This window comes from Sebastes umbrosus, chromosome 9, assembly GCF_015220745.1.
Source record: "Sebastes umbrosus isolate fSebUmb1 chromosome 9, fSebUmb1.pri, whole genome shotgun sequence".
Taxonomy (NCBI): domain Eukaryota; kingdom Metazoa; phylum Chordata; class Actinopteri; order Perciformes; family Sebastidae; genus Sebastes; species Sebastes umbrosus.
The window spans coordinates 1,644,861-1,670,605 of NC_051277.1; the positions used below are offsets into that span (position 1 = coordinate 1,644,861).

General features: G+C 36.8%; 1 protein-coding gene and 1 long non-coding RNA gene across 4 annotated transcripts in view; one reads left to right on the forward strand and one right to left on the reverse strand.

Annotated features, from left to right (window-relative positions):
* Positions 1-3,301: 3,301 nt before the first annotated feature.
* ccdc69 (coiled-coil domain containing 69) overlaps positions 3,302-25,745 on the reverse strand; it is a 31,808-nt gene continuing 9,364 nt past the window's right edge. For 2 of the 3 annotated variants that reach the window (XM_037780335.1, XM_037780334.1), the window contains 8 exons: positions 14,804-14,867; positions 11,356-11,525; positions 9,653-9,740; positions 8,431-8,504; positions 8,224-8,325; positions 7,956-8,075; positions 7,738-7,835; positions 3,302-6,733 (listed from right to left, as the gene is read on the reverse strand). In XM_037780335.1, the coding sequence (XP_037636263.1) occupies positions 6,565-6,733; positions 7,738-7,835; positions 7,956-8,075; positions 8,224-8,325; positions 8,431-8,504; positions 9,653-9,740; positions 11,356-11,525; positions 14,804-14,867 (885 nt within the window). In that variant the 3' untranslated portion in view covers positions 3,302-6,564. Of the gene's footprint in view, positions 6,734-7,737; positions 7,836-7,955; positions 8,076-8,223; positions 8,326-8,430; positions 8,505-9,369; positions 9,620-9,652; positions 9,741-11,355; positions 11,526-14,803; positions 14,868-25,745 lie in introns of those variants that run through there. The other variant, XM_037780336.1, reaches the window with a different exon arrangement.
* LOC119494459 lies at positions 16,592-17,732 on the forward strand. Its single transcript, XR_005208217.1, has 2 exons — positions 16,592-17,130; positions 17,224-17,732. It is a non-coding gene; the product is annotated as an uncharacterized LOC119494459 (long non-coding RNA).

Sequence of the window (25,745 nt, forward strand, 5' to 3'; positions counted from 1 at the left end):
TTTTGCTTTTTTTGGACATTTATCCGACATCTTTCGGACGTTTGTTTGGAGATATGTTAGACTTTTCTTCAGCCTTTTTTGGACATTTTTAAAAAAAAAAATTTGGATGTATGTTGGACTTTTCATCTGCCTTTCTTCGGCCTTTTTTTGGACATTTAACCGACATTTTTTTGGACATTTTTCTGGACATTTTTTTTTCAGACATCGCATTATTATCAGGTTAACTTTGACAGCCCTAACAATAACATAATATAGATTATTCTGCATAATGAGTACTTTTACTTTTGGTACTTTAAGTATTTGTTAATGCTTGTACTTTTGTACTTTTACTTAAGAGTTTGAATGCAGGACTTTACTTGTAACAGAGTATTTCTACACTGTGGTATTTGTACTTTTTAGCCTCACAGAGCTGCTAGCATGACTGAAGACAGTATCCAGACTCTTGATATGGAGGCCCAGGAGGAGGCTCACCACGCTGACCTGCAGCTAAAGACGCCACTCTGTAAGTGTGAGCGTGCAGCGCTGAGCGGATGTGAAGGGATCAGTGTGTCAGTGGCTGTTTGACAAGCTGAGACAATAACCTGAAAGCTGCAGGTCATCTCCTGCTGAGTGTGTGTGAGTGAGTGTTAGCTACGGGTCAGAGCCTCGGCTGTCATGTCACGGCGTTCCCAGGGCACTTCACAGCCACCTGGACTCACCTGGAGCAGCGAGGAAGAGTGTGAACGCAGAGGAAGGACGCATGAATGAACAGCAGGTATAGGAAAGAGATGAAGACGTGTCAATCAGAGGAGGATGTGAGATCTGTGGGCTGAAAGAAAAGAAAAACTGTAGCGAACATAGAAACATCTTAAACATTATTATTACAATCGTCATAAACATACAGGTGAAATTTAACCTCTGCATTTAACTCATCCTCAGCATTTATTTTTGAGCTGCTGTAAAGCGCCCGAGGAGCAACTTGGGGTTCAGTGTCTTGCTCAAGGACACTACAACATGCAGACAGTAGGAACCGGGGATCAAACCGGCAACCTTGTGGTTTTTATAACACTCAGCAGAACTTTCAACGGCGTATTTTTCATACGTTTTCCTACGAATGTCCAACAACACGTGACACACGGGTCAATTTCCGCTCCAGTCATTTCAAAATAAAACTACTCAGTTAGGTTTAGGAAAAGATGGCGGTTTGGGTTAAAATAACACCGGAAGTGCTGTAACTTAAGTACGGAAGTTACGGGACAAAAACTACTTAGTTAGGTTTAGTAAAATATGGCAGTTTAAGTTATAATAACACCAGAAGTGGCGGAACTTAAATACGGAAGTTACGGAACAAAAACTACTGAGTTAGGTTTAGGAAAAGATGGCAGTGTAAGTTATAATAACACCAAAAGTGGCGTAACTAAAGTACGGAAGTTACGGAACAAAAACTACTGAGTTAGGTTTAGTAAAAGATGGCGATTTGGGTTGCATTCAAACTCTTAGGTAAAAGTAAAAAAGTACTAATATTAAAATATACTTAAAGTATCAAAAGTAAAAGTACTCAATCTGCAGAATAATCTATATTATATTATTATAGTATTCTAATTATTGATGCATTAATGTGTTCATCACTTTAATGTTGCAGCTGATAAAGGTGGAGCTACTTTTAATTACATTATACAGTATACTGCTGGTAGTTTAATCTATAATATAATATATTTGCATTTATTAGTTAATCCACTATTTTTTCTAGTTTTTTTCTCATAAATGTACAACTTTATAATCTTGCAATATAATCGTTTTTTCTTTTAAATTTGCCACTTTAATTTCAGAGAATATCCACATTTCTTTCTCATAAATTCAACAACTTTAATCTCAGAAAATCTCAGAGTTTTTTCTTGGAATATTAACCCCCTCTGTAATTATTGATTCATTTTTTTTTTTTCTTACTTTCTTTTCCTTTTTCTTATTACATAAAGTTGGGAATGTACTTGAACTTAAGTTTACTTTGTAAAATAAACCTGAAGTTTACTTCTTTTTTCTAAGGGTACACCAATGAAGTGTTGAAAGTACATATAATGTTTGTCCAAGCATGTAAAACATAAAATATAAAGTACTCTAAACTGATGATCTTCAGCGCCTCCTGTAGACAGATCTCTGATTATTATTTGTTGTGATCTCATGATGTTGATCCCAGTGTGTTCTGTTACTCTAATCATGATGATCTGTCATGTTGTCAGCAGGCTGTCAGAGCTGCAGACATCCCAGCATCCTTCACTCACTAATTACACTAAATAAAGACTTCACGTTGTGGAACTGAACCGGGACGTTTAAACTTTAGAGAAGCACCGTGACAGTCGATGGTAGAAACGTGTCCAGCAGGTTATCCTGTAATATAAAGTTCACAGGTTCAATCCCAGCAGCATCATGAGCACACTGTCCTCTGCTGCTCTCTAGAGGTCAAACAGCTGCGTTACACAAACTGACCGACTTTTACTCTCAGCTTCCTCCATGAAGGACCGTCAGCTCTGGAACTAATATATATTAATATATATATATATATATATATATATATACATATATATACACTAGCACTTTGACCAGTATCTTACCAGGGGGTTGTATAAGAGAGATTGTTTTCTTCCATGTTGTATAGATTTTAATTTTTTTTTGGCTTCTTACGTGTAAAAACTTATTTCATCTTTTCTTGGTTGGATTTAAATCCAGCGTTTTGTTTTTCCTTTTTGTTTTTGGCTTGACTAAATAAAAAGCTGCAACTAAAACTGACTGTTGAGTATAATTTCTATATTAACAACAATATATTCAATTTCAATGTATATATGTAAAATACATATACCACGATACACCTCGGAAATACACAGTAAAGTTGCTTTTAGCCAGCACTTAATCTTATATATTTATATGTATATATGTATATATATATGTATATATATATATATATATATACATATATATTTATATGTATATATATATATATATGTATATATATATATATATACATATATATACATGTATATATTAATATATACATATATTAATATGTATATATATATATATATATATAAATATGTATATATATTAATATGTATATATATATATATAAATATGTATATATATTAATATGTATATATATATATATATACATATTAATATATATATATACATATAAATATATAAGATTAAGTGCTGGCTAAAAGCAACTTTACTGTGTATTTCCGAGGTGTATCGTGGTATATGTATTTTACATATATACATTGAAATTGAATATATTGTTGTTAATATAGAAATTATACTCAACAGTCAGTTTTAGTTGCAGCTTTTTATTTAGTCAAGCCAAAAACAAAAAGGAAAAACAAAACGCTGGATTTAAATCCAACCAAGAAAAGATGAAATAAGTTTTTACACGTAAGAAGCCAAAAAAAAATTAAAATCTATACAACATGGAAGAAAACAATCTCTCTTATACAACCCCCTGGTAAGATACTGGTCAAAGTGCTAGTGCATAAGGAGAAAGAGTTGTCAAAATACTGACAAATGTTTTTTTGGCAATACAAACGTCACATCCCATAAAACCATCCTCACGTTAACAAAAACAATACTAACAACATGGCAATAATTCACATCTTTAAAAAGTAACGCAACACAATTTATCTGACAGTTATCGAGCTTTTTAAAGGCAAGATGAATACAGTGATTATTGATCTGTGACTGTAAAGCTAAACATTATGGAAACCTCTATGACAGTAAACAAGCAGTTCAATTTAAAACATTTCTGACCTAAATCATTTCACTGTTATGTTAAATGTAAATACTGCGATTAGTGGACTCGGTCACGGAAGTGAAAGAAACTAAATGGCGGAAGCGATCACATTCGCGGAGTCACTTCGTACAATACTCTGCTTTGCTGAAGTATAAAACGAGTCGTCTGATAAGAGTTATCTGTTTAAACTGATTGTCTAACTAGCTGGCTTGTTAGCTGGTTCTTAGCTAACTGGTAGAAAACATTGTGAGCTATTGTAACTTGCTATTGCCAGATTGTCATTCACCATTTACCATTTGTTAGCGGCTAGCGAGCATAAAATCCGTTATCTAACCACAGTAGCCTGCTAACTAACTCCTCAAGACTGAAGCTAACTACGTCACCATGCGTTGCTCATTACACACCTGAAAACAAAATACTATGATGGGTGAAATGTTTTAAAACACTGTAATGTAAGATTTATTACCACTAATGGAGCTAAAACACCGGACTACACTTTTACTATTCTGAGCTGCTGCTGTAATTTTGCTGAACGCTAACATGCTAACGGTATATGTTAAACGTTTTGCTGACTAATGGATGTCGAGACATGGATGTCACATTCAGTGGTTTGCCATGTGAACAGTTACATGCTTCCACTGTGTATGGTGACGTGTTTTAGCAGGTTAGAGTTCTTACGTTATCACGGCACACCTTGAGCCAAGACGCTAGTATGCTTAAACTACTAAGATTAATTTTGCTGAAACAGAAATACAGAAAATGTTTGATTCTGAAATAAAACATAAAAAGGGCTCAATGCGGTTTTTCAGCTCCTGAATACTCAATATACACTTGATGCTGAAAGTGAAGTGGTGTCTTCCCCGACAGCAGCAATATTAACTATATTAAAATGTGTCAGCTGACTCCAGCAACCAATAACATCAGTTTGTGATAACGAATGAGAAACCTGAAGCAAGGCACACAAACAGGAAAATACCTGACAACAATAGAAAGACAAAACATTTGGCTTCCGGTCTGAACAGACCTAGAAAAATCAGATGATAAAAGTTGAGTGGGAGCGTTTCAGTTCGGCTTTGTTTAGTTTGTTGATAGGTTCGTGAATCAACAATACTTGAACTTGAACTTGAACTAGTTTGCAATCGTATGGAAACCCGCGAGGGTCCTCTATGGATCACTTAGGATTGTGTTTGATTGTGAGGATCTCTAAGACGGTTATTGACTCCTTGGTCCTCACAACAACCTCCGGTGGACATTTACCAGCCTGTTCGCACGAAAGAGGCCTATAAATGCCACGACACAAATACCGGACTTTTAACCAAGAGACCCTCGTTCAAGACCTTTGTCGACCGGTTAAAATACGTCAGTGATGATTGTTTTTTACTGACGTTCATGACGTTGTTTCCGTAGTTGTTTCTGTACGTGTTTTACTTAGTTTACGTTTTTATTTTAAGCCGAACCATGACGTTTTTCCTTAAGGCCCAATCAAAGGGAATTCTTTATGGATCACTTAAAATTGTGTTTGATTGTGATGGTTATTGACTCCTTAGCAAGGTGTTTAGCGTGCAATGAGTACGCCTTTCTTGATTTCCGCATCTCATTTGTACGCCATGTATCCTGTACTGACTGCAATCTGAACGTATCTGCGTATTAATGCTACGGTAAGAGTTAGTGACGTTGTATAACAAGAGAGAAAATGGGGGGAGGTGGATGGGCCCAACAAACACCGGACTTTTAACCAAGAGACCCGTGTTCGATACCATTGTTGACCGACTACGTTAGTGACGATTGTCACGTTTTTCATTGACGTTTGTGATGTGTTTTGTCCGTGTAATGTCGTGGTATTTATGCGCCTTCCTGCGAGACTGCGTCGTACTTACACACCCTTTATGGGAACCTGCGATACCTTTGGGAGGATCTTAAGATCGGAACAGTTAGGGGACACTTGAAGAATCCATTTATGTAACACTGATTGTACTTTCTTTAAAAAATCTGGTAGTTCTCGGAGGAACCCTCGATGGTTTGAACCGTCAAGTACCTGAACTGGACGTCCAAGATTAAGTGGAACACAAAACCAACTCAAGTGCTTCTTGAAGCTGTATGACTTCAGGACTGGATCGGTAGCGCTCTCCGTTCATCTCTTAACTATAATTTGAGTGCCAGTGGAGAAAGACTGGTTTTATCCGGCATGAATTGATGTGATTTGAGGATTTTCCCCGGGACACAGAGACGTCTGGCCTCCTCCATGGAGTCGTGGAGTCGGCTTTGAGTGACGACTCGTCCAGTTTGAACCCTCAGAGGTTTTGAGGTAAATCGGGTCGGATGTCTGCTAGCTTGGAAACCAGAAGATCCGAAGATTTAAGTCGACATGATCGGTCATTATGTGAGTCTCTGCATAGTTAGCCGGGATGGTCTGAGGTCCAAACTGTTGTCTGGCTCAATACAGCGTGTTCACACAGGAAGCAGCTTACAGTCGCTGGTGTAGCCGAGTTGATGCGATGCTACTTCAGGGACTGACGTGGGTCCGGACTCATTTTGAAGCCCTTGTTGTTCAGCTGTAAACCCGCTCAGCTGCATGCTAGCAGAAGAACATTTACCAGTGGAGTTGCAGGATAAAATGGGAAACATCCGGTCTCGTGGATCCATTAAAAACCCTGGAAGTTGTGACGATGCTTCCTGTTAACAGCCAGGTGCTCGGTAGGACCGGCAGCCCAATACTGAGCGGTAAACCAGGACCGACTGCATGCTACCTTGTGAATAATTACAAGTCTGTTTCCTATCTACATCGAGTGACACGCGTGGTCACGTGATCATCTGGGAGCGATCTCCTGCATCATGGCGGGCAGGTGGATGGTCGGACACGAGTCTCTGTGTCTCAGTTTGAACATCAGCTGCTCTTTTTCCTGAGAAAGATTCTGGTTTATCACGGCCTGCCTCTCCAGCGCCACCTTCAGGTCCTGCTGCTCCTTTGATAACTGCCTGGAAACAGAGAGAACAGACGGAGTTCAGAATCATTGTTTATAACCAAAATAGGGAGGACGGAACCTGCCAAAATAAAAAATAAATACATAAATGACTCAATAGATAAATGAATATGTCATTAAATGTAGCAAAAATAATATGAAAAATAAATGTAGCCATTAATTAATTGATAAAATGTGACATAAATTGATATTTCTGTTTTAATTTGCTTTTTTATTTATGTATCTTTGTATTAATTCCCTTATTTATTTACTCTTCTGTTTAATTTTCCTTTTTATTTATTCATGTAATTATTATTATTTATTTTTTTATTTATTTATTCTGCATTTGTTTTTATTTATTTTATATTTATTTTTTAAATGTATGTCTTTATTTTTGTATTTATTTATTTATTTCTGCACGATTTTCCCTTTGCATTTCACCCCTTATTTATTCCCCCAAACTTATTTATTTCTGTATTCTTTTCTTTATACATTTCAAACTAAATATACAATAAATAAAAAATAAATGCAAAAATAATTAAATAAATAATAAAAGCAAAAATAAATAAATAAAAATCCCCAAATAAATAAAAGAATAATAAATGCAATAATAAATAAATAAAAGGGAAAATGTATATAAATAAATACATAAATAAATAAAAGGGAAAACTAAGCAGAAAATTAAATAATAAATAAGGGAATTACTACAAAGATAAATAAAGCAAATTAAAATAAAATCTAAGCAAATCAAATATCAATTTATGTCACATTTTATCAATTAATTAATTTTTATTTTTAATATTATTTTTGCTACATTTAATGACATTTATTTATTTATTGAGTCTTTTATGTATTTATGTATTAATTTATTAGAAGATCTGTGTTCTTATTTAATCCCCCCAAAGTTTGAGACCCTTGTATTTTGAAACTGACTCTGAAAACGAAGCTGAAACTGATGTTTTGAAGGTAAACTGTCCAGCAGGTGACGCCACATTGCTGCAGAGAAGAGAAGACACTTACTGGATGAAAGTCTGGCTGTTGTCTATCCGGACTCTGAGATCCTCGTTCTGCTGCAGGGTGTGAATGATCTGATCCTCCAACAACAAATTCTTCTCCACCTGAGAACCACGAAGAAGAAGAAGATGAAATGAAAAACAAGGAAGTGGAAAGAAAAGAAGAAAACAAAGAGAGATACGTAGAAAGACTTCTGTTTAAAGACTACGACAACGTTTTCCTACCAGATCGTCCATCTGCTGCAGCTTCCTGCTCTGCTCCTGCACTCGCTCACTCTTCATCTCAATCACAAACAGCAGAGACTCCTGCTCAGACTCCCAGAATGCACCTGGGCTGCCATGGGCCTGGAGACAGAAATTACTCACTTTAACATTTATTTCAGACACAGATATTTCATCAACAGACCTTCGTTACATCTTTTAGTCATTAATAACTAAAGTTACTTGTTAAAAGCTGAACCTTTAGTGCTGATGCTGTTACACCTGAACACACCTTAATATTTCTCTGCAGGTCCTTCTTAAACGTCGACTCTTTGACTCTCCTCTTCAGCTCGTTATAAACCTGCAGATCTGCAGTCAGCTGCTCCACTTCACCCTTCACAACACAATTTAACAAAATAAAAGCATGAACACTGATGCTGCAAATAGAAAACAGCGGGTCAACATCATTTCTTCTGCTTATCTGCTGGTTTCTTTTTACCTTGAGGACGTTCTCAGCAGCCTGAAACTTTTCAGTCAGTTGAGTTTTCTCTTGTTCGTGTTTCTTCTGCAGCGCTGCAGCAAAAACAAATAATACTTTTCAACATCATAAAACCCTCTACAGACTTGCTGTGCATTCATTTTTGTTTAGCAGCTTATAATCGGTCCTCCCCCCCACATGCATGTCTCCTTTAAAATAAATAAATATGCCATTAAATGTAACAAAAAATAATATTTAAAATAAATGAATGACAGATCCCTCATTTAATAATGAATAAATAATTATTTTTTTAAATAAATAATGAAAAAATAAAGAAATAAATATATAAATTTAAAAGTTAATAAAATGGGAGGATTAAATAGAATAGTAGATTGGGTAATTAATACAAATGTAAATAAATAAAGCAGCAATTAAAACAGAAATATCAATTTATGTCACAATGTATCAATTAATTAATGCCTACATTTATTTAAATAAATACATAAATAAATACATTTAAAAATGAATAAATTAAAATAAATTAAAAATAAATGCAAAAATATACGTAAATTTAAAAGTTAAAAGGGAATATGTAATAGAATTAAAGATAAATAGGGGAATTAATACAAAGTTAAATAAATAAAGAAGCAAATAAAACAGAAATATTTATTTTTTGTCACATTTGATCAATTAATTAATGCCTACATTTATTTTTTATATTATTTTTGATACATTTAATGGCATAATTATTTATTTATCCAGTAATTTATTTATTATTTTGGCAGGTTCCGTTGTCCATACTTCTCAGCTCATCTCTACATGATGTATAAATAAAGTCTTGTTACTATAAATAAAACACGCTCACTGAGACGGTTTTAAACTGGTTGATTAAACCTGATACGTCTGTGCCGAAAATAATCTCAACAAAAACAACTCGGCACAGAATCAGGGAGCTCTTACACTGTACGTTACAGACTTTACTCATCAGAATGATGCAGAGTGGTGCTTCTGTCTGGAGGAAACCCATCTTTGTCTGAGTGGATGTTGTACAGCAGCCAGCATGCAGAGAGCACGTTAACACGTTAAGGTTAACAGCTACTGCTGACGGGTGAAATCTAAATAAAACTTTCACCATATCAGACATTAATAATTATAAGTTATTTAAATCGTTGCTGTTAACATTAAAACCCAGCAGGTGTCATTACAGCTACTTATTTCTAGAGCTCTTCATGTAGTTTGTTACCTTCCACGTTTCTCTCGTGTTCTTCAGTCACAGATTTACTTTTCTGTTCGTGCAGGATGTTCAAATCAGCCGTCGTCTCTGTTTTCACCTGAAAGAAATCACATCAGATAAGAGACTCGTTTCAGTTCAGATAAAAGACAAACTGAACTGATAGAAACATTAATGACGTCTGTGGAAAAACAACAGAAACAACCTTCCTACTGACAATAAATAATAAATAAAAACATCTGAATTAAGAGTTTAAAAACAGAGAAACATGCAGAAACACAGTAGTTTATTGAGAAGCAGTAATGAGAGAAGAACATGTGATATACAGTATATGATATGATATGTTGCTGCTGCACAGCTGCTGTCTGTCTGTGAGTCTATGAATAACTCCTCTGATCAGGAGGTCATGTGACTGTGACTCCAAGTTCATTAATGTGCTGCTCTAACAGGCTCCTCTCTGCTGGTTTCAGCCTGTAAACCAGATGTTGAACCTGCTGCACTCAGAGCATCAGTGACGTCCAACATCTGCATCTCATGTATTAATGTGAGGAAGGTCACAGCCTCGTCATGCTTCACGTACGTCATCATTCATTCACCAAGTCTGTTTCCGCTGTACTTTGTCGTGTTTATCGCTATAATAATAATAAATATAATAAAAATGAAATGTTCATCTTTATTATTCTTATTTTTATTAAGTCATCCATTCATCCATTAACTTCCGCTTAACTGGGGCCGGGTAAAATAATAATAATGATAATATTAATATTAATAAAATTAAAATAAGAATAAATATAATATAATAATAATAATAAATCAAACAGATAATAAAAAATAATAACTGATTATATTAATAAAATATTAACAATAAGAATAAATTAATACAAATAAAATAATAGTAAACAAACAATAAATAAATATGATAATAATAATAATACTTATACAATTAAAATAATAATAATAATAAATTAAACAAATAATAATAAATATGATAATAAAAATGAATATTGATAAAAATATGAACATAAAAAATACAAATAAAATAACAAACAATAATAAATATGAAGATAATTAAATTATAATTATAATAAATATAATAATGATGTAATAATAATATAAATTAAACCGATAATAATGAATATGATGATAATAACAATAATAATAAATAAATGAAAACATAAATAAAATATGAACAACAAAAATAAAATACAAATAAAATAATAACAAACAAAAAGAATGATGATAATAATAATATATATGTAAATGTTAAAAATTGTTTAAAAAGGCAATAAAAGCAAGACAAATGAAGTAAAAAGTAAAAACATAAAATGTTCGTGTCCTCTACTTGTAGTTTACTGATCGGTCAGTAAACTGCAGTAGAGCGCCCTCTGCTGACAACAAAACTTTAAGTGATTTTAATTTGATTAATTGTGTTGTCAGGTTAGTTTAGCCTCACCTGTGACCTCAGCGATCCAAATCAAATCGTTATTCTTTAATCCGGCAGTATTTCGCATTTTCAGACGTATTTTTTACAACCTTTAAATCCAACATTTCCTCAGCAGGCTGCAGGCACAGCTGCAGCCTGCTGAGGATACACAGCTGGACTTCAGAATAAGTCTCACTGTGTCTTTACTGTATCCTCTTTGAACAGGTAAAGATCAACGTCCCCACACATTGATCGATAAAGTTTTATTGCTCCTGATAATTGCCCTCCTCACCTTATTGAGGATGCTCAGGACGAGGGCGCACACGTCTTCATCGGCGTGGTCTCTCAGCAGCTCCGCCCTCTCCGGGTTCCCGTTGGCCTCCTTTAAAATCCTCAGCTGCCACTCGAAACGCTCCAGCTGCTTCTGCAGAGTGACGTCCGGCTCACCTGACGTACGTTTACCTGAACACATGATGAAGAATACAGCATGAAACATAATAATAATAATATCACTGATAAACCGGCGGGTAGGCCAGTAAAATGTACTGTTATTATTTATTATTACTGATGCATTATTGTAAAAGTAGGATTTTACTGTCGTAGTTGTTGAGCTGGAGCTCATTCTGAACCATTAACTAATGATTATTTTCATTATGGATTAATCTGCTTATTTTCTCCATTAATCGATTGATTGTTTGGTTTGTAAAAATAGTGTTAATAGTGAGAAATGTTCATCACAGTCACCCAGAGCCCAAAGTGACACCTTCACTATCTTTGTTTAGTCCAACCAACCGTCCAAACCTCAACAGTATTACTACTACATTAAACATGAGAAAAAAAGCAAAACTTATTATGAAACATTATCTGTAAAATATGTGAAAGAATCAGAGAAAAATATCCAAAACATGTCTGAAAATTAGTCAAATAAGTAAAACATATAAGTGAATGAATGTCCAAATAATATCCCAAAAAATATAAGTAAAATATGTCAAAAACAAAATAGTGAAAAAAGTCTGAAAGATATTTAGAATTCTTCCAAAATATGTTTGAAAATTAGTAAAATATAAGTGAAAAATGTCCAAAAATAATTAGTACAATATGTCAAAAAATATCCAAAAAATGTCCGGAAATTATTAAAATAAATGAATAAATATAAAATGTGTGAAGAATATAAGTAAAATATGTAAATGTCAGTTATTACAATTATTAAAAGTAAAAGCAGCATATTATTATAATCTTCACATTTCTGAATCTGGAACCATGAAATGATTTTACATTAAAACATAAATCATCAAAATAGTTTCACATTAATTTTCTGTCAATCAACTAATTGATTAATGGACTAATTGATTAATGGATTAATTGATTAAAGGACCAATTGATTAATGGATTAATTGATTAATGGACTAATTGATTAATGGACTGATGGTTTCAGTTCTACTTGAACATTTGTATGTGTTTTGTGTGTAATAATCTAAATTAGTAAAGTAACTAAAGCTGTCAGATAAATGAAGTAGAGTAGAAGTAGAAAGTGGCATGAAAAGTAAATACTCTAGAAAAGAAAAGTACCTTATATGTACTTAAGTACAGTACTTGAGAGTTACAGTAGTACTTCTATTTCATGTCTCTTCAGGAGCTGAAGGGTTAAAATCCTCAACGTTCAGGACGTGTTTCTGACTGTAATCTGATTTCAACCCGTCAATTACATCATCGACATGTAGACACAGGCTCACACACACACACACACACACACACACACACACACACACACACACACACACACACACACACACACACACACACACACACTTAGTGTCAATGACGTCTTCAGTTTGGACTTCATGTCTTCGGGGTTCAACACTAAACAAAATGTCACAAACATAATAACACTGTAAAAACCTGAATATCAACTCTTTTTGAGCAGATAATGAAACAGGAAATATCTACAACTGAATAATGACAACTGGTGAATATTTAAAATGTGCGTACCGTTATGTGACACGGTAAAAAACTAGTTTTATAACGAGTAATAAAAGTGACTTAATAAACTCTGTGGAGCCGCTCAGCCTCATTTAAAACAGACTCACACTCACAGGAACACACATGTGAAGCTGATGATTCATGTTTCACAGTTTATATGTGAAACATCTGAGAAACACATGTGCACGTACAGTATGTGTCACACGTGATAAACATGAAATGTGAAGCTTAAAGCTCAACGTTAAAGTCATCGTACGTCCTCAGTGATTCACAGACGAGTGGCGACGGCGTTTTAAATGAGCGGTTTAAACTGAACAATCTGCTCGTAAACGGGAGGAAGTGATGGAACGGAGTGTTAACGGACTGACAGTCAGTGGTGACTCGCTGCTTCACAACAGATGCTTCATTCAGTCACTTCAACTCTGAAATCACAGACCTGTAATCACCTGTAATAACCTGTAATCACCTGTGATTTCTCTCCAACACAAACCTGATATATGATCATTCAGAGAAACTCCTGCAGCCCCGACAGTCCTCACTTTAGCATTTAATCATTTCATTATATTCTCCATATTTAATGCTTTAAACTCCCGGCTGATTTTTCCTTTTACACTCTTATAGCAGAGTTACCACGTCTTAGCTATGGAAGTTTTTATTGGACTTTAATAGTTGTAATCCACAAATATGTACCATGATCTACAAATATTTCACCATCCACAAACATGTATTTTTGTATTTGTGTTGTGTAAGGTCACATCCACAAAAATACAGGGCAATTTGCAAATATGCACGACTTACTCTGTAAACATGTATTTTAATTCCACATAAAAATGTTATAGGTTTACATGTAAAGTGATATATACGCATTTGTGCATCCATTTGAACACGTGGAATGATATTTGCGCATTTATGGCTCACTTCCCGTCGCTCTGTGGGCCACGTGACATTTACAACTTCCCTCCTGTTTGTTTACATCATTTTGTCTCATCGCCCTGAAGGGGTTTATTTCACAACAATGACCCGCTAGCTGAACATTATCTCGCTTATTACACGGCTACTTACTTAAGAAATCAATTATTTAACACAAAAACGGTCCTCCAGAGTCCGACATCAGAGCTGCGCCCATAGCAACCGTCTGTTACACATAGCAACGGTCTGTTATACATAGCAACGGTCTGTTATACATAGCAACGGTCTTTTATACATAGCAATGGTCTGTTATACATAGCAACGGTTTGTTATACATAGCAACGGTCTGTTATACATAGCAACGGTCTGTTATACATAGCAGCGGTCTGTTATAGAGAAATAATCAAGTATAATCAAGTATTCAACAACGCCCTGTAATAACGTCCAATAAAAACTTAGCTAAACATGCCATATATTAATATTTTTAGGCTACTCAGAAACACCACTCTCCATGTTCTGGTGCAATTTTCTATGAGAAGAAAACATTTTTCTGTAATAAAATTAGCTTGATATTCTTGCCGGATGTACAACACAAAGTAAAGTTACTACGAGGAACTTTAATTTTGAGTTGATTTTGGCGTTAACAACCCTGTCCCCTGTGGATAAAAGCGGTCGTGTTTCCGAGCACCAGACTCCCTTTAGAAAGAGAGAGTCTTCTATCGGATGGATTCTCATGACTTTGATTCAGAAAACAGGAAGTGAGAGAACAGAGGAGCTGAGATCAGAAGAGGAAACTCACACACACAAACATATACATATATAGATATACTGTATATATTTAACCCTCTCACCTCCTTCATCTCGGCGGCTCTTGTCTGTCTGGTTCTTCTCTCCCTTCTTGCCTTTGCTTTTCTTCTGATAACGACAGGAAGAGAAGAAGAAGAAGAAGAAGAAGAAGAGGAACGTTTCAGTGGCGGCGTCAACAAACAGAGCAGATATGAACCTGAACACAGTCTGGCAGGTTTTAGTGTTTAAACACTTTACTTTAACATCAACAACAAAATCAATGATCAATAATTCACCTCACACATTTTCATACTTTTAGGTCAAAGAGTTTCTAAGAAGAACCCGTTGAGAACCAAACACAGAGTTCATGGAGAGTCTTTAAGTTACAAGTGAATGACAAAGCACAGAAACATTAGCGTATACAAACATCCAGCTGAAAGGATGAGGCTCAGCTGGATTTATTTTTAAATATATGATCATGATTAACTTAAATTAGAAAGAAAATTTAAGTGTCATTTACTAATGAAATTAATTTTTAAACAAAAATGCTTCATGAATGTGATAATAAACATCTTTGGGGTTTTTCGACTGTTTGTTGGATAAAATGAGACGTTTGAAGACGTCACCTTGAGCTGTTTTCTGACATTTTATAGACAAAAGAATGACATCTGTTTATTAAGAAATAATAATTAGTTGCAGCTCTATCTCAAACACAACTACAACAACAACTAAATAATAAACTTGTATTTCATAGAGCCAGTATTCTGCCTTTAAATTAACTATTTCACACCATTTATTATTAGAAATCATATAAAGGTTAAAAGAATATTTGTTTCCTGAGCTCACAGATACAGACTGACGTGAACTTATCTCTAATACTAATATAATATAATAACAATAAGCGTGTCAGGAGGAGCCTGAAGCCGGCGGTTTGGAGGGAGCTGAACCGGGTGTCGGACTGAGTCCTGGTTCAGCTGAGTCCTGGTTCAGCTGAGACCCGGTTCAGCTGAGACCCGGTTCAGCTGAGACCTGGTTCAGCTGAGTCCTGGTTCAGGTCCCGGTTGTTAAACTGGGTTAGTGAGGTTGTTATGAAAGCAGCCGATGGAGGTCTGACTCTCTCGTTAGTCTCCACATGACCGACTCTTTCTCCTCCGTTACATAACTTCAGAGAGAGCCGTCTGACGGGAGCAGCACAAACAACGATTTTAGACATTTAAAAAAATCTATATCAGTTTAATCCTACTCTATATTTAAAGTATTTTCACAGCTTTACCTCGCCGTCAGACGGCCCTTTGTGACGGGGAACTGAAGCCGTTACATCTCTCTCTTCACCAGACCAGACTCCATTCACAAAACCAGTAATTTAACCTCTCAGAACAGGAGACTAGCTGGTCTACCGCTGCATCCATCGTGCATCCACAGCAGGACGTTGCTGAGCTTCCTGCCGGTACTCCTGTCTGCTTCTCCAGCCTGGGAGCACGCCGACCGCCAGCTAAGTTACTGTATTAATACACTGACTATAAGGATGCATATATATATACTGTATTAATACACGACTATAAGGATGTATATATACACTGTATTAATACACTGACTATAAGGATGTATATATACACTGTATTAATACACTGACTATAAGGATGTATATATATATATATACACTGTATTAATACACTGACTATAAGGATGTATATATACACTGTATTAATACACTGACTATAAGGATGTATATATATATATATATACACTGTATTAATACACTGACTATAAGGATGTATATATACACTGTATTAATACACTGACTATAAGGATGTATATATATATATATATATATATATAGATACTGTATTAATACACTGACTATAAGGATGTATATAGATACTGTATTACTACACTGATATATAGATATACTGTACATGTAGCAGCGTCATCATGCAGAAACCTACGTCAGGTTAAACGTTTTTAGAAGAGCTTGAAGGGGAACTAACATTGTGATGATAAAACTGATGAACTTTGACCAGAATGACATCGACGTTTCACCTCGTTGCACAAAAACAATCACAGACAATACGCAGTGAAATACCGACTGTATTGCCTCACACACCCGCACATTGCTCAAGCACAGTGAGGCCAAACAATCACACCCTGCAACCCTCCCGCTGTATAAACACCACTAACTCAGCTCAGCCAACTGGACACACCAACTTTATTTAAACTCTGAGCTGAAACAATAAATATCTCCGGTTTAAACACGTCGCTGGGTTCAGGAGGAGACTCGCTTTAAACCTCTGAGGAGGACGAGGAGGAGGAGGAGGAAGAGGAAGAGGACGAGGACGAGGAGGAGAAGGAGAAGGAGGAGGAAGAGGAGGAGGAGGAGGACGAGGAGGAGGAGGTGGAGGAGGACCAGGAGGAGGAGGAGGAGGAGGAGGAGGAGGAGGAGGAGGAGGAGGAGGAGGAGTAGGAGGAGGTGGAGGTGGAGATGGAGGAGGACCAGGAGGAGGAGGAGGACGAGGAGGAGGAGGAGAAGCATATGTTCCTGCAGGCGTTGGAGGCCCCTGCTTTTAAAAAAACGTCATAAATCAGAGCGGAGGCTCGTCTCCTCTGTTTGTACAGCACTTCACCGTCAAGTTAAACCTGTCTGCACCAAACTGAACGTCTCTTTCTCAGTTTAGTTTCTGCTGAAGAACATAAATCATCTCATTGTTGGATTTGAAACCAGAAGTAAAACTAGAGAGTTAAAGTTAAAGTTCATTATTCAGAAGTTAGAAGTCATTGAGTTTGAGCTAAAAACTGGATCTAATTCTGTCACATGTCGAGCTACAACTAATAATTACCAGAATTACCAGATTAGATAGACTGATTAAACAGCTGTGATATAACGTGTTAATTAGTCATTATAGCCGAATCGATCTGAACATCTAACTCTCAAATAATTTCCCAATATGTCGAATTATTCCTTTAAAGTTGAAGAATTAAAGCACCTTTTCCCAACGGCATCGTCTCCGCTTCTACTTTTGTTTCCACTTTGAAAGACTTCGTTTGGGCTTCACTAAGTAGGTGATACTCTATAAGCCCGAGGTCCAGGTACTTTCATAGTACTTTCGTAGTACTACAACAGTACGACAGAGTACTACACAGATTCATCTCTGCACTCCTGCAATATCATCAGAATCGATGCAGCAGAACCAGAGATGTCGTCTTTTTACTCCACACATGGTTCTTCCTTCTTGTCAGAAGTTGCATGGTGCCGCCACCTACATTACCCACAATGCACCTGGACCACCACAAGGCAGAACCTAGAACCAAAGGGTTCTTTAACGTTATGAGAAGATCCAGGTCGGGGGTCATGTAGAGATGATGACACAAAGTGAATTAAAGCTAATCAATGTCACTGTTCAGTTAAAAGTCATTTAGTTTGAGCTAAAAACTGGATCTCATTTGGACTCGTGGCTTGAATGTAGAGCTACAACTAATAATTATTTTCTTCATCAATTAACCTATCAAGTATTTGTTGGATAAACTGTTTTTGTCTGGACCGCAGAGGGCCAGCAGTCCTACAAACGCAAAAGTCTGTCACTGACTGACTGACTGAGTGATGAAGTTACAGGATTGGTCGGCCGACTGTTGGAGTTTCCTCATTGGTCGTTGTTATTTCAAAATGAAAAGGCGGAGAACAGTTCTGTGTTTACGTTTTCTGGGGAGCGTGTCAGAGGTTCAGTGTATCATTACATAGTGCTGTGCTATTGTTTATGTTCGTTTAAGTTACGTTATGTTGTTGCTTCGTATTGTTTTACCGTGCATTCACACCAAGCACGAAGCAAGCAAATGCTGTCTGTCTGGGTTCATAACGTCACCCGGCGGCGAGCTGTATTCACATACTGTATCTGTATCTAGCTACTGCGGTATGAACCCAAAATAAACAGACCGTGCTGTGATTTAATATCAATAAACGGATCAAAAGTGAAGCTGAAATAACGACATTATGATGTTGATTTGTAAAAAGTCCAAATTCATGCTTTGTCAGGTCTGTCTGCAACACAACAAGCAAACAACTTTTAAAATGCTTGTTTTCTGAATGGAGTTTGGATGGATCAATGCCAGGCTATGGTAACATTGTAGCTACTCCATCAACACTCAACATGACGTCATCTCGGCATAAATACGGCAGCGACGTTGTTGTAAACGGATCAAAAAGTGAAGCCGAAATAACTACATAATGATGCTGATTAGTAAAAAGTCTGAATGCTTTGTCGAGTCTGAAAAACTGAAATACTTTTAACGTTGCATACTGTATGTCATGCTAATACCTTTTCACCTTGTATATAAATGTATAATATACTGACTAGTTACAACTAATGTTACAATTTACTATTATTGAATGTCATTTGCTTCATTATAAGTTTCAATCAAACATTAAGATATAAGTGGAAAAAAACTGTTCACTAAACATGATAGACATGACCACTGACTATTGGTGGAACAATTTAGCCACAAATTCACATACTGACCAGATACGGTCCAGACAGATACTCGGTTTTGACAGAGTCTTGTTTCTATAGTTTAGCAAAGAAAATGTCCAAGAAGAAGACGTCATTAGACGTCCTGATTTGTCAGGACTCAACGGGCTTCACACCAGAAACCACAGGTTGTCTGAGGTAGAGCTCGATATAAAGTTCATAGTCCACATGGATTTATTACAGGCATGAGTAACGGGTTTGTTCGTTAACGCCACACAAAAACAGCTTCACCGTCCAGGTTGTTTCGGGTCAAATCAGTCAATTAAAAAACAGATAAATGAAAGTCTGACGCTGCTATAGAGCAAAGATATCAGTACAACACAGGATGCTGACTCATCACTGCATTAAGACATCTCCATTATCAAACACAGAGTATCAGTGTTTCAACTGGCTGACGGGGCACATTCACACAGTTAAAGCTGAACAAAGCTGACCTCTGACCTCTGAGAGGCAAAACAGGAAACACATCCTTTTGATTAAACAGGGTTCAATTGATAAGAAGAGGAGACGTGAGAATTATTAGGTTGTAGCGGCTCAGTTTTAAAGCTGGAGTGAAGATACTGTATCATATGAAACTAGAAAAACCTGATGAATCCATCGGTACCAACCAAGGGGTCCCTTGACCTCTGACCTCCAGATCAGTGAATGTAAATGTGTTCTATGGGTACCCACGAGTCTCCCCTTTACAGACATGCCCACTTTATGATAATCACATGCAGTTTGGGGCAAGTCATAGTCAAGTCAGCACACTGACACACTGACAGCTGTTGTTGCCTGTTGGGCTGCAGTTTGCCATGTTATGATTGGAGCATATTGTTTTATGCTAAATGCAGTACCTGTGAGGGTTTCTGGATCAATATCTGACATTGTTTTGTGTTGTTAATTGATTTATAATAATAAATATATACATACATTTACATAAAGCAGCATATTTGTCCACTCCCATGTTGATAAGAGGATTAAATACTTGACAGATCTCCATTTAAGGTACATTTAGAACAGATAAAAAGTGATTAAATATTTTAATCGACCGACAGCCCTAGTAATAATATTAAAAAATGTTTTACTTTGATATTGAAGAAAACTTAAAAACATGAAGATTCTCAGTGAAGTTCTGCAGAGTTATTTTTCTCTGATTTGTAAGTGGACTTATGGACGTTTATTCTGTATAGACATTAGACATAATGAAATCCTCTGGAAGTGTAAGTCACACTGAATCTAAAAATAAGTGTTTGATTTATATGTGTTCAGATTTCACTGAGTTATGAAGAAGAGAAGAAGTGTGCGTTTCGTCTGTCAGAAGTCCATCAGGTGAACTTTGTGTTTCTGGGTCAAAGTTGAGTTAAGTTGAAAAACTTCACTTCTGCAGCTGTTTTTTATTTTTAAAGTCTGTTAGAGTTAGTGACAAACATGTTTCTGTACAACAGTAATGACTGTTTTCCTCCTCTGCAAAACCACAAAACTACACAATGAAGAAGGGATGTCAAAACGCTGCCAACCTACGAGAAACGCTTTGACCTGTCTTATTCTAGTTTGATTTCATTTCCAGACAACAAACACGTCTCTGTCTGACGTTCAGGACACATAATCTCAGCTACATGATGAAATGTTCGCCCAGGTGTTTAAACGTCCCCGCGGAGCTCGTCAGGATGAGATTTAACGTCCGGAGAGGAACGAGGTTGAACTCTCACACGGAGACGAAGAGCAGCTCTTTGATTTCCCTTCGACTTGTCAAATATCTCAGCAGCAGACGGAGGAATCAAACGATAAACTGAAGCATCTTTTAACCTGAAGTTCATCACAAACACTGAAACGTTTCCTGGTCTTTAACTAAACCACAGAGTCGAGTCATTTAACTGCTCACTGTGGGGAAAAACATCTAAACTCTCATATCAAAGAGAAACCGTTCTAAATACGAGCAGAACTACTGAGGTTTGAGTTTCTCTTTATTCACGCTTCCTGTGAAGGATTACAAGCCCAGTTTATCTCCATTAAAGCTGCGTTAAAGAGTTAAAGAAGCTCATAAAAGAGCTCATTAGATTAGAGCTGAACGATTACAGGAAAACATCTAAACGAGACTCTTCTTTGAAATTATTTTCCATAAATTAAACTCCATCTGAGTGAAGAACATGGTCTTATCTTACTGACAGAAGAGAAATAATCCTTAAAACAATAAATACAGTTTGACATTTTGGTGAATATACTTCTTCTCTTTCTCTCTGAGAGTCAGATGTTCAGATTGATTCCTCTCTCACGTCTGTGCAGTCAGTGAATATGAAGCCACAGCCAGTTAGCTTAGCTTAGCATAAAGACTGGAACCAGAGGGAAACTGCTAGCCTGGCTGGCTTTATGTAATGACGTCTGATGTTGTTTGTTTTCGTTGTTTTTCTGTCTCTCTCTTGCAAAAGAGCTCAGCTGATCTTACCGTGTCAACTTAGCAAATGTAGTGATGATGACACTAATCAATGTCACAGTTGTTCAGTAGTAATCAATACATTGATAGGTTATCAGGAAACACCTGGTCTCTTGGTGATATTTTGGGTAAAGTTCACGATCCAACAGCTGCTCTATAAAGTCTAAATACTCAACACGTGAGAACAGTTTACAAACCGCCGCTCGCTGCCTCTCTGTGGCAGGAAGTGGCTTCTGAGCTCTGGAGCTCAACAGGGGGGTCGGGGCCCTGCAGGGGGTCGGGAGGTCATGGCTTTTTGTTCACACTGCAGATTTGATGCCGTAGCCTGAATATTGAGCTTGTTACTGCACTACATTTATTAGAAGCGTATTAGTTAGTGGTTACTTTACAGATTTACATGTTTCTTATTTATACATGATATGTTTATTATATAATATAATATAAGTAAAATAATGAAAAATATTCATAAATTATTAGTAAAATATGTGAAAAAAAATATATGAACGATGTCAGAAGATCGTTAGTAAAATATGTGAAAAATGTCAGAAAATGCCCAAAAATTATTAGGAAATGTGAAAAAAAAAGAAAAAGATAAATATATAAATAAAGTGAAATATGTCCAAAAAGTATTTGGAAATATGTAAAAAAAAAAAAAAAAAAGATAAATGAATAAATAAATAAGGTGAAAATGTCCAAAAATTATTAGTAGAATATGTAAAAAAAACAAAACAAAAAAAGTCCAAATATTATCAGTAAAATATGTGGAAAAAACAAGTGGAAAATATCTGAAAAATGTCAATTATTATTATTATTATTATTATTATTATTATTATTATTATTATTATTAAAAGAAAAAGCAGAAAATCTGGAACTATGAAATGTATTTATTAGGGCTGTCAAAGCTAAAGCAAATTCATTTTAACGTATTAACACAACTTGTGATTTTTAGCTCGTAGCGGCTCAGTTTTAGAGATGAAGCTCTGATAAAGAAGTTCCACCTGGAGCAGCTGCTATTAACTATTATTATTATCTAATGATGTTACATATAATATTACATCAGTCACAGGAGACGTTTATTTTATACTATTGATACTTTCAGTCCATTCTGCTGATAATATTTATGTGTTTTTACTTTAATAGGGTTTTAAAGCAGACTGTTCGGCCTCCCTCGGGTCGTTTCTCCTCGTTTCCTCGGATGCAGATTCAAGACAACAACGTGATATTTACTCGTTGCCACGGTAACGCGGATAATTTCTGAATTCATCAGTAAAAAAATGAACAGAAGTCACAAGAAGGACTTGAGGCTTCAGCATCTCTGCAGACTTCAGGTCTGATCAGAAGACATCACATGAGGCCGTTTAATAACAGAACATAACCGTCTGTCTCTGAGCTCCACAGCTGATATCCATAGATAATATACTGTTGGGTTAGATCCACAAAACGTTCCTATTTTGATGTGTTGCAAACTAAACTCCAGTTTGATGACACAACTACCATTTAGTCATTTCTTCTGTTTAAAGTTTGAACGCTCTCTACGAGGTTTAAACTTCCTGTTTTCTTCACTTCCTCTACTTCTTCTTCTAGTTCTTACAATGGGAACTAGTGTTAAAGTTGTAGCTGCAGTGTGACTGTAAACATTAAAAGGTCAAACTAGCAGAACTCCATTCAATTATTTGGGGTTTTAAGCTGTAACTCAGCCAGCTCATATTTTCATAACACTCTGGTCACACTGCAGTTTTTCATGTTTTAAACAAGCCGTCGGCTCGGTGTGTAACACCTCACCGCCGCTCAGACATAAACTGACTTCAGGTTTACAGCGGGGCGTTCAGGTCCGCCGGTGGAAAAGTGTAACCTCAGAGAGTTGACGGGGGCGGCAGACGGACCATCTGTTGGCTCAGAGACAACTGGACGAGCTGGAGGTGAGAAATAACCTGCAGCAACATGAGAGCTGCTGAAGTCCACAGGTTCAACAACACAGACACAACGTCTACAGCTGTTTTAAAGGCTGTTCTGCAGCTCTTTTATAGAATCATGTTGAGGTTTAATGAGACGTTTATGGGTCCTATTTAGAGCTGCAGCCAACAATTATTTACTTACTTCACTATTTTTATCTTATATTTTTGGATTAACGTATTAAAGTTATTTTTAATATCTATATCTATATAAGAAGTGGATGTAGTCACCATGACGTCACCGATTGGTTTGTGGACTGCCGTTTTGAAGCCTTGAGTATGTCATTTTGGCCGTCTCCATCTTGGTTTTTGGCCGTCTCCATCTTGATTTTTGGCCTTCGCCATCTTGGTTTTTTAGCCGTCGTCATCTTGGTTTTTTAGCCGTCTCCATCTTGGTTTTTGGCCTTCGCCATCTTGGTTTTTGGTGGTCTCCATCTTGGTTTTTTAGCCGTCGTCATCTTGGTTTTTTAGCCGTCTCCATCTTGGTTTTTGGCCTTCGCCATCTTGGTTTTTTAGCCGTCTCCATCTCGGTTTTTGGCCGTCGTCATCTTGGTTTTTGACCTTCGCCATCTTGGTTTTTTAGCCGTCTCCATCTTGGTTTTTGGTGGTCTCCATCTTGGTTTTTGGTGGTCTCCATCTTGGTTTTTGGCCGTCTCCATCTTGGTTTTGGCCGTCTCCATCTTGGTTTTTGGTCGTCTCCATCTTGGTTTTTGGTCGTCTCCATCTTGGTTTTTGGCCTTCGCCATCTTGGTTTTTGGCCGTCGTCATCTTGGTTTTTGGTTGTCTCCATCTTGGTTTTTGGTTGTCGCCATCTTGGTTTTTGGCCGTCTCCATCTTGGTTTTTGGCCTTCGCCATCTTGGTTTTTTAGCCGTCGCCATCTTGGTTTTTGGTGGTCTCCATCTCGGTTTTTGGCCGTCGTCATCTTGGTTTTTGGCCTTCGCCATCTTGGTTTTTTAGCCGTCTCCATCTTGGTTTTTGGTGGTCTCCATCTTGGTTTTTGGTGGTCTCCATCTTGGTTTTTGGCCGTCTCCATCTTGGTTTTGGCCGTCTCCATCTTGGTTTTTGGTCGTCTCCATCTTGGTTTTTGGTCGTCTCCATCTTGGTTTTTGGCCTTCGCCATCTTGGTTTTTGGCCGTCGTCATCTTGGTTTTTGGTTGTCTCCATCTTGGTTTTTGGTTGTCGCCATCTTGGTTTTTGGCCGTCTCCATCTTGGTTTTTGGCCTTCGCCATCTTGGTTTTTTAGCCGTCTCCATCTTGGTTTTTGGCCATCGCCATCTTGGTTTTGGCCGTTGCCATCTCGGTTTTTGGCCGCCGTCATCTTGGTTTTTGGCCTTCGCCATCTTGGTTTTTTAGCCGTCTCCATCTTGATTTTTGGTGGTCTCCATCTTGGTTTTTGGCCGTCTCCATCTTGGTTTTGACCGTCTCCATCTTGGTTTTGGCCGTCTCCATCTTGGTTTTTGGTTGTCTCCATCTTGGTTTTTGGCCTTCGCCATCTTGGTTTTTGGCCTTCGCCATCTTGGTTTTTGGTTGTCTCCATCTTGGTTTTTGGCCATTGTCATCTTGGTTTTTTAGCCGTCTCCATCTTGGTTTTTGGTGGTCTCCATCTTGGTTTTTGGCCTTCGCCATCTTGGTTTCTTAGCCGTCTCCATCTTGGTTTTTGGTGGTCTCCATCTTGGTTTTTGGCCTTCGCCATCTTGGTTTTTGGTTGTCTCCATCTTGGTTTTTGGCTGTTGTCATCTTGGTTTTTTAGCCGTCTCCATCTTGGTTTTTGGTGGTCTCCATCTTGGTTATTGGTGGTCTCCATCTTGGTTTTGGCCCATCACCATCTTGTTTTTTTAGCTGACTCCATCTTGGTTTTTTGGCAACCAGAAGTGACACAAGATGGTGGAGCTAAGTACAACTGTAAGCTAAATAAGACATTTTTAGGCGACCAAATAGGTTATAATTAACTTTGATGAAGCACAACACTGAAGCTCTTTGTAAATGAAGCAAATTAAGCTTTTTGATTAAAATCTTTCTAAAAACATTTTACAGATAAGTGAATAAAACCAATGACTCAGCGTTTTTCAGACTCACAACATGTCTGAGCTTCATATGTTGGCAGTAAAAGCTGAAGCTGTTGCA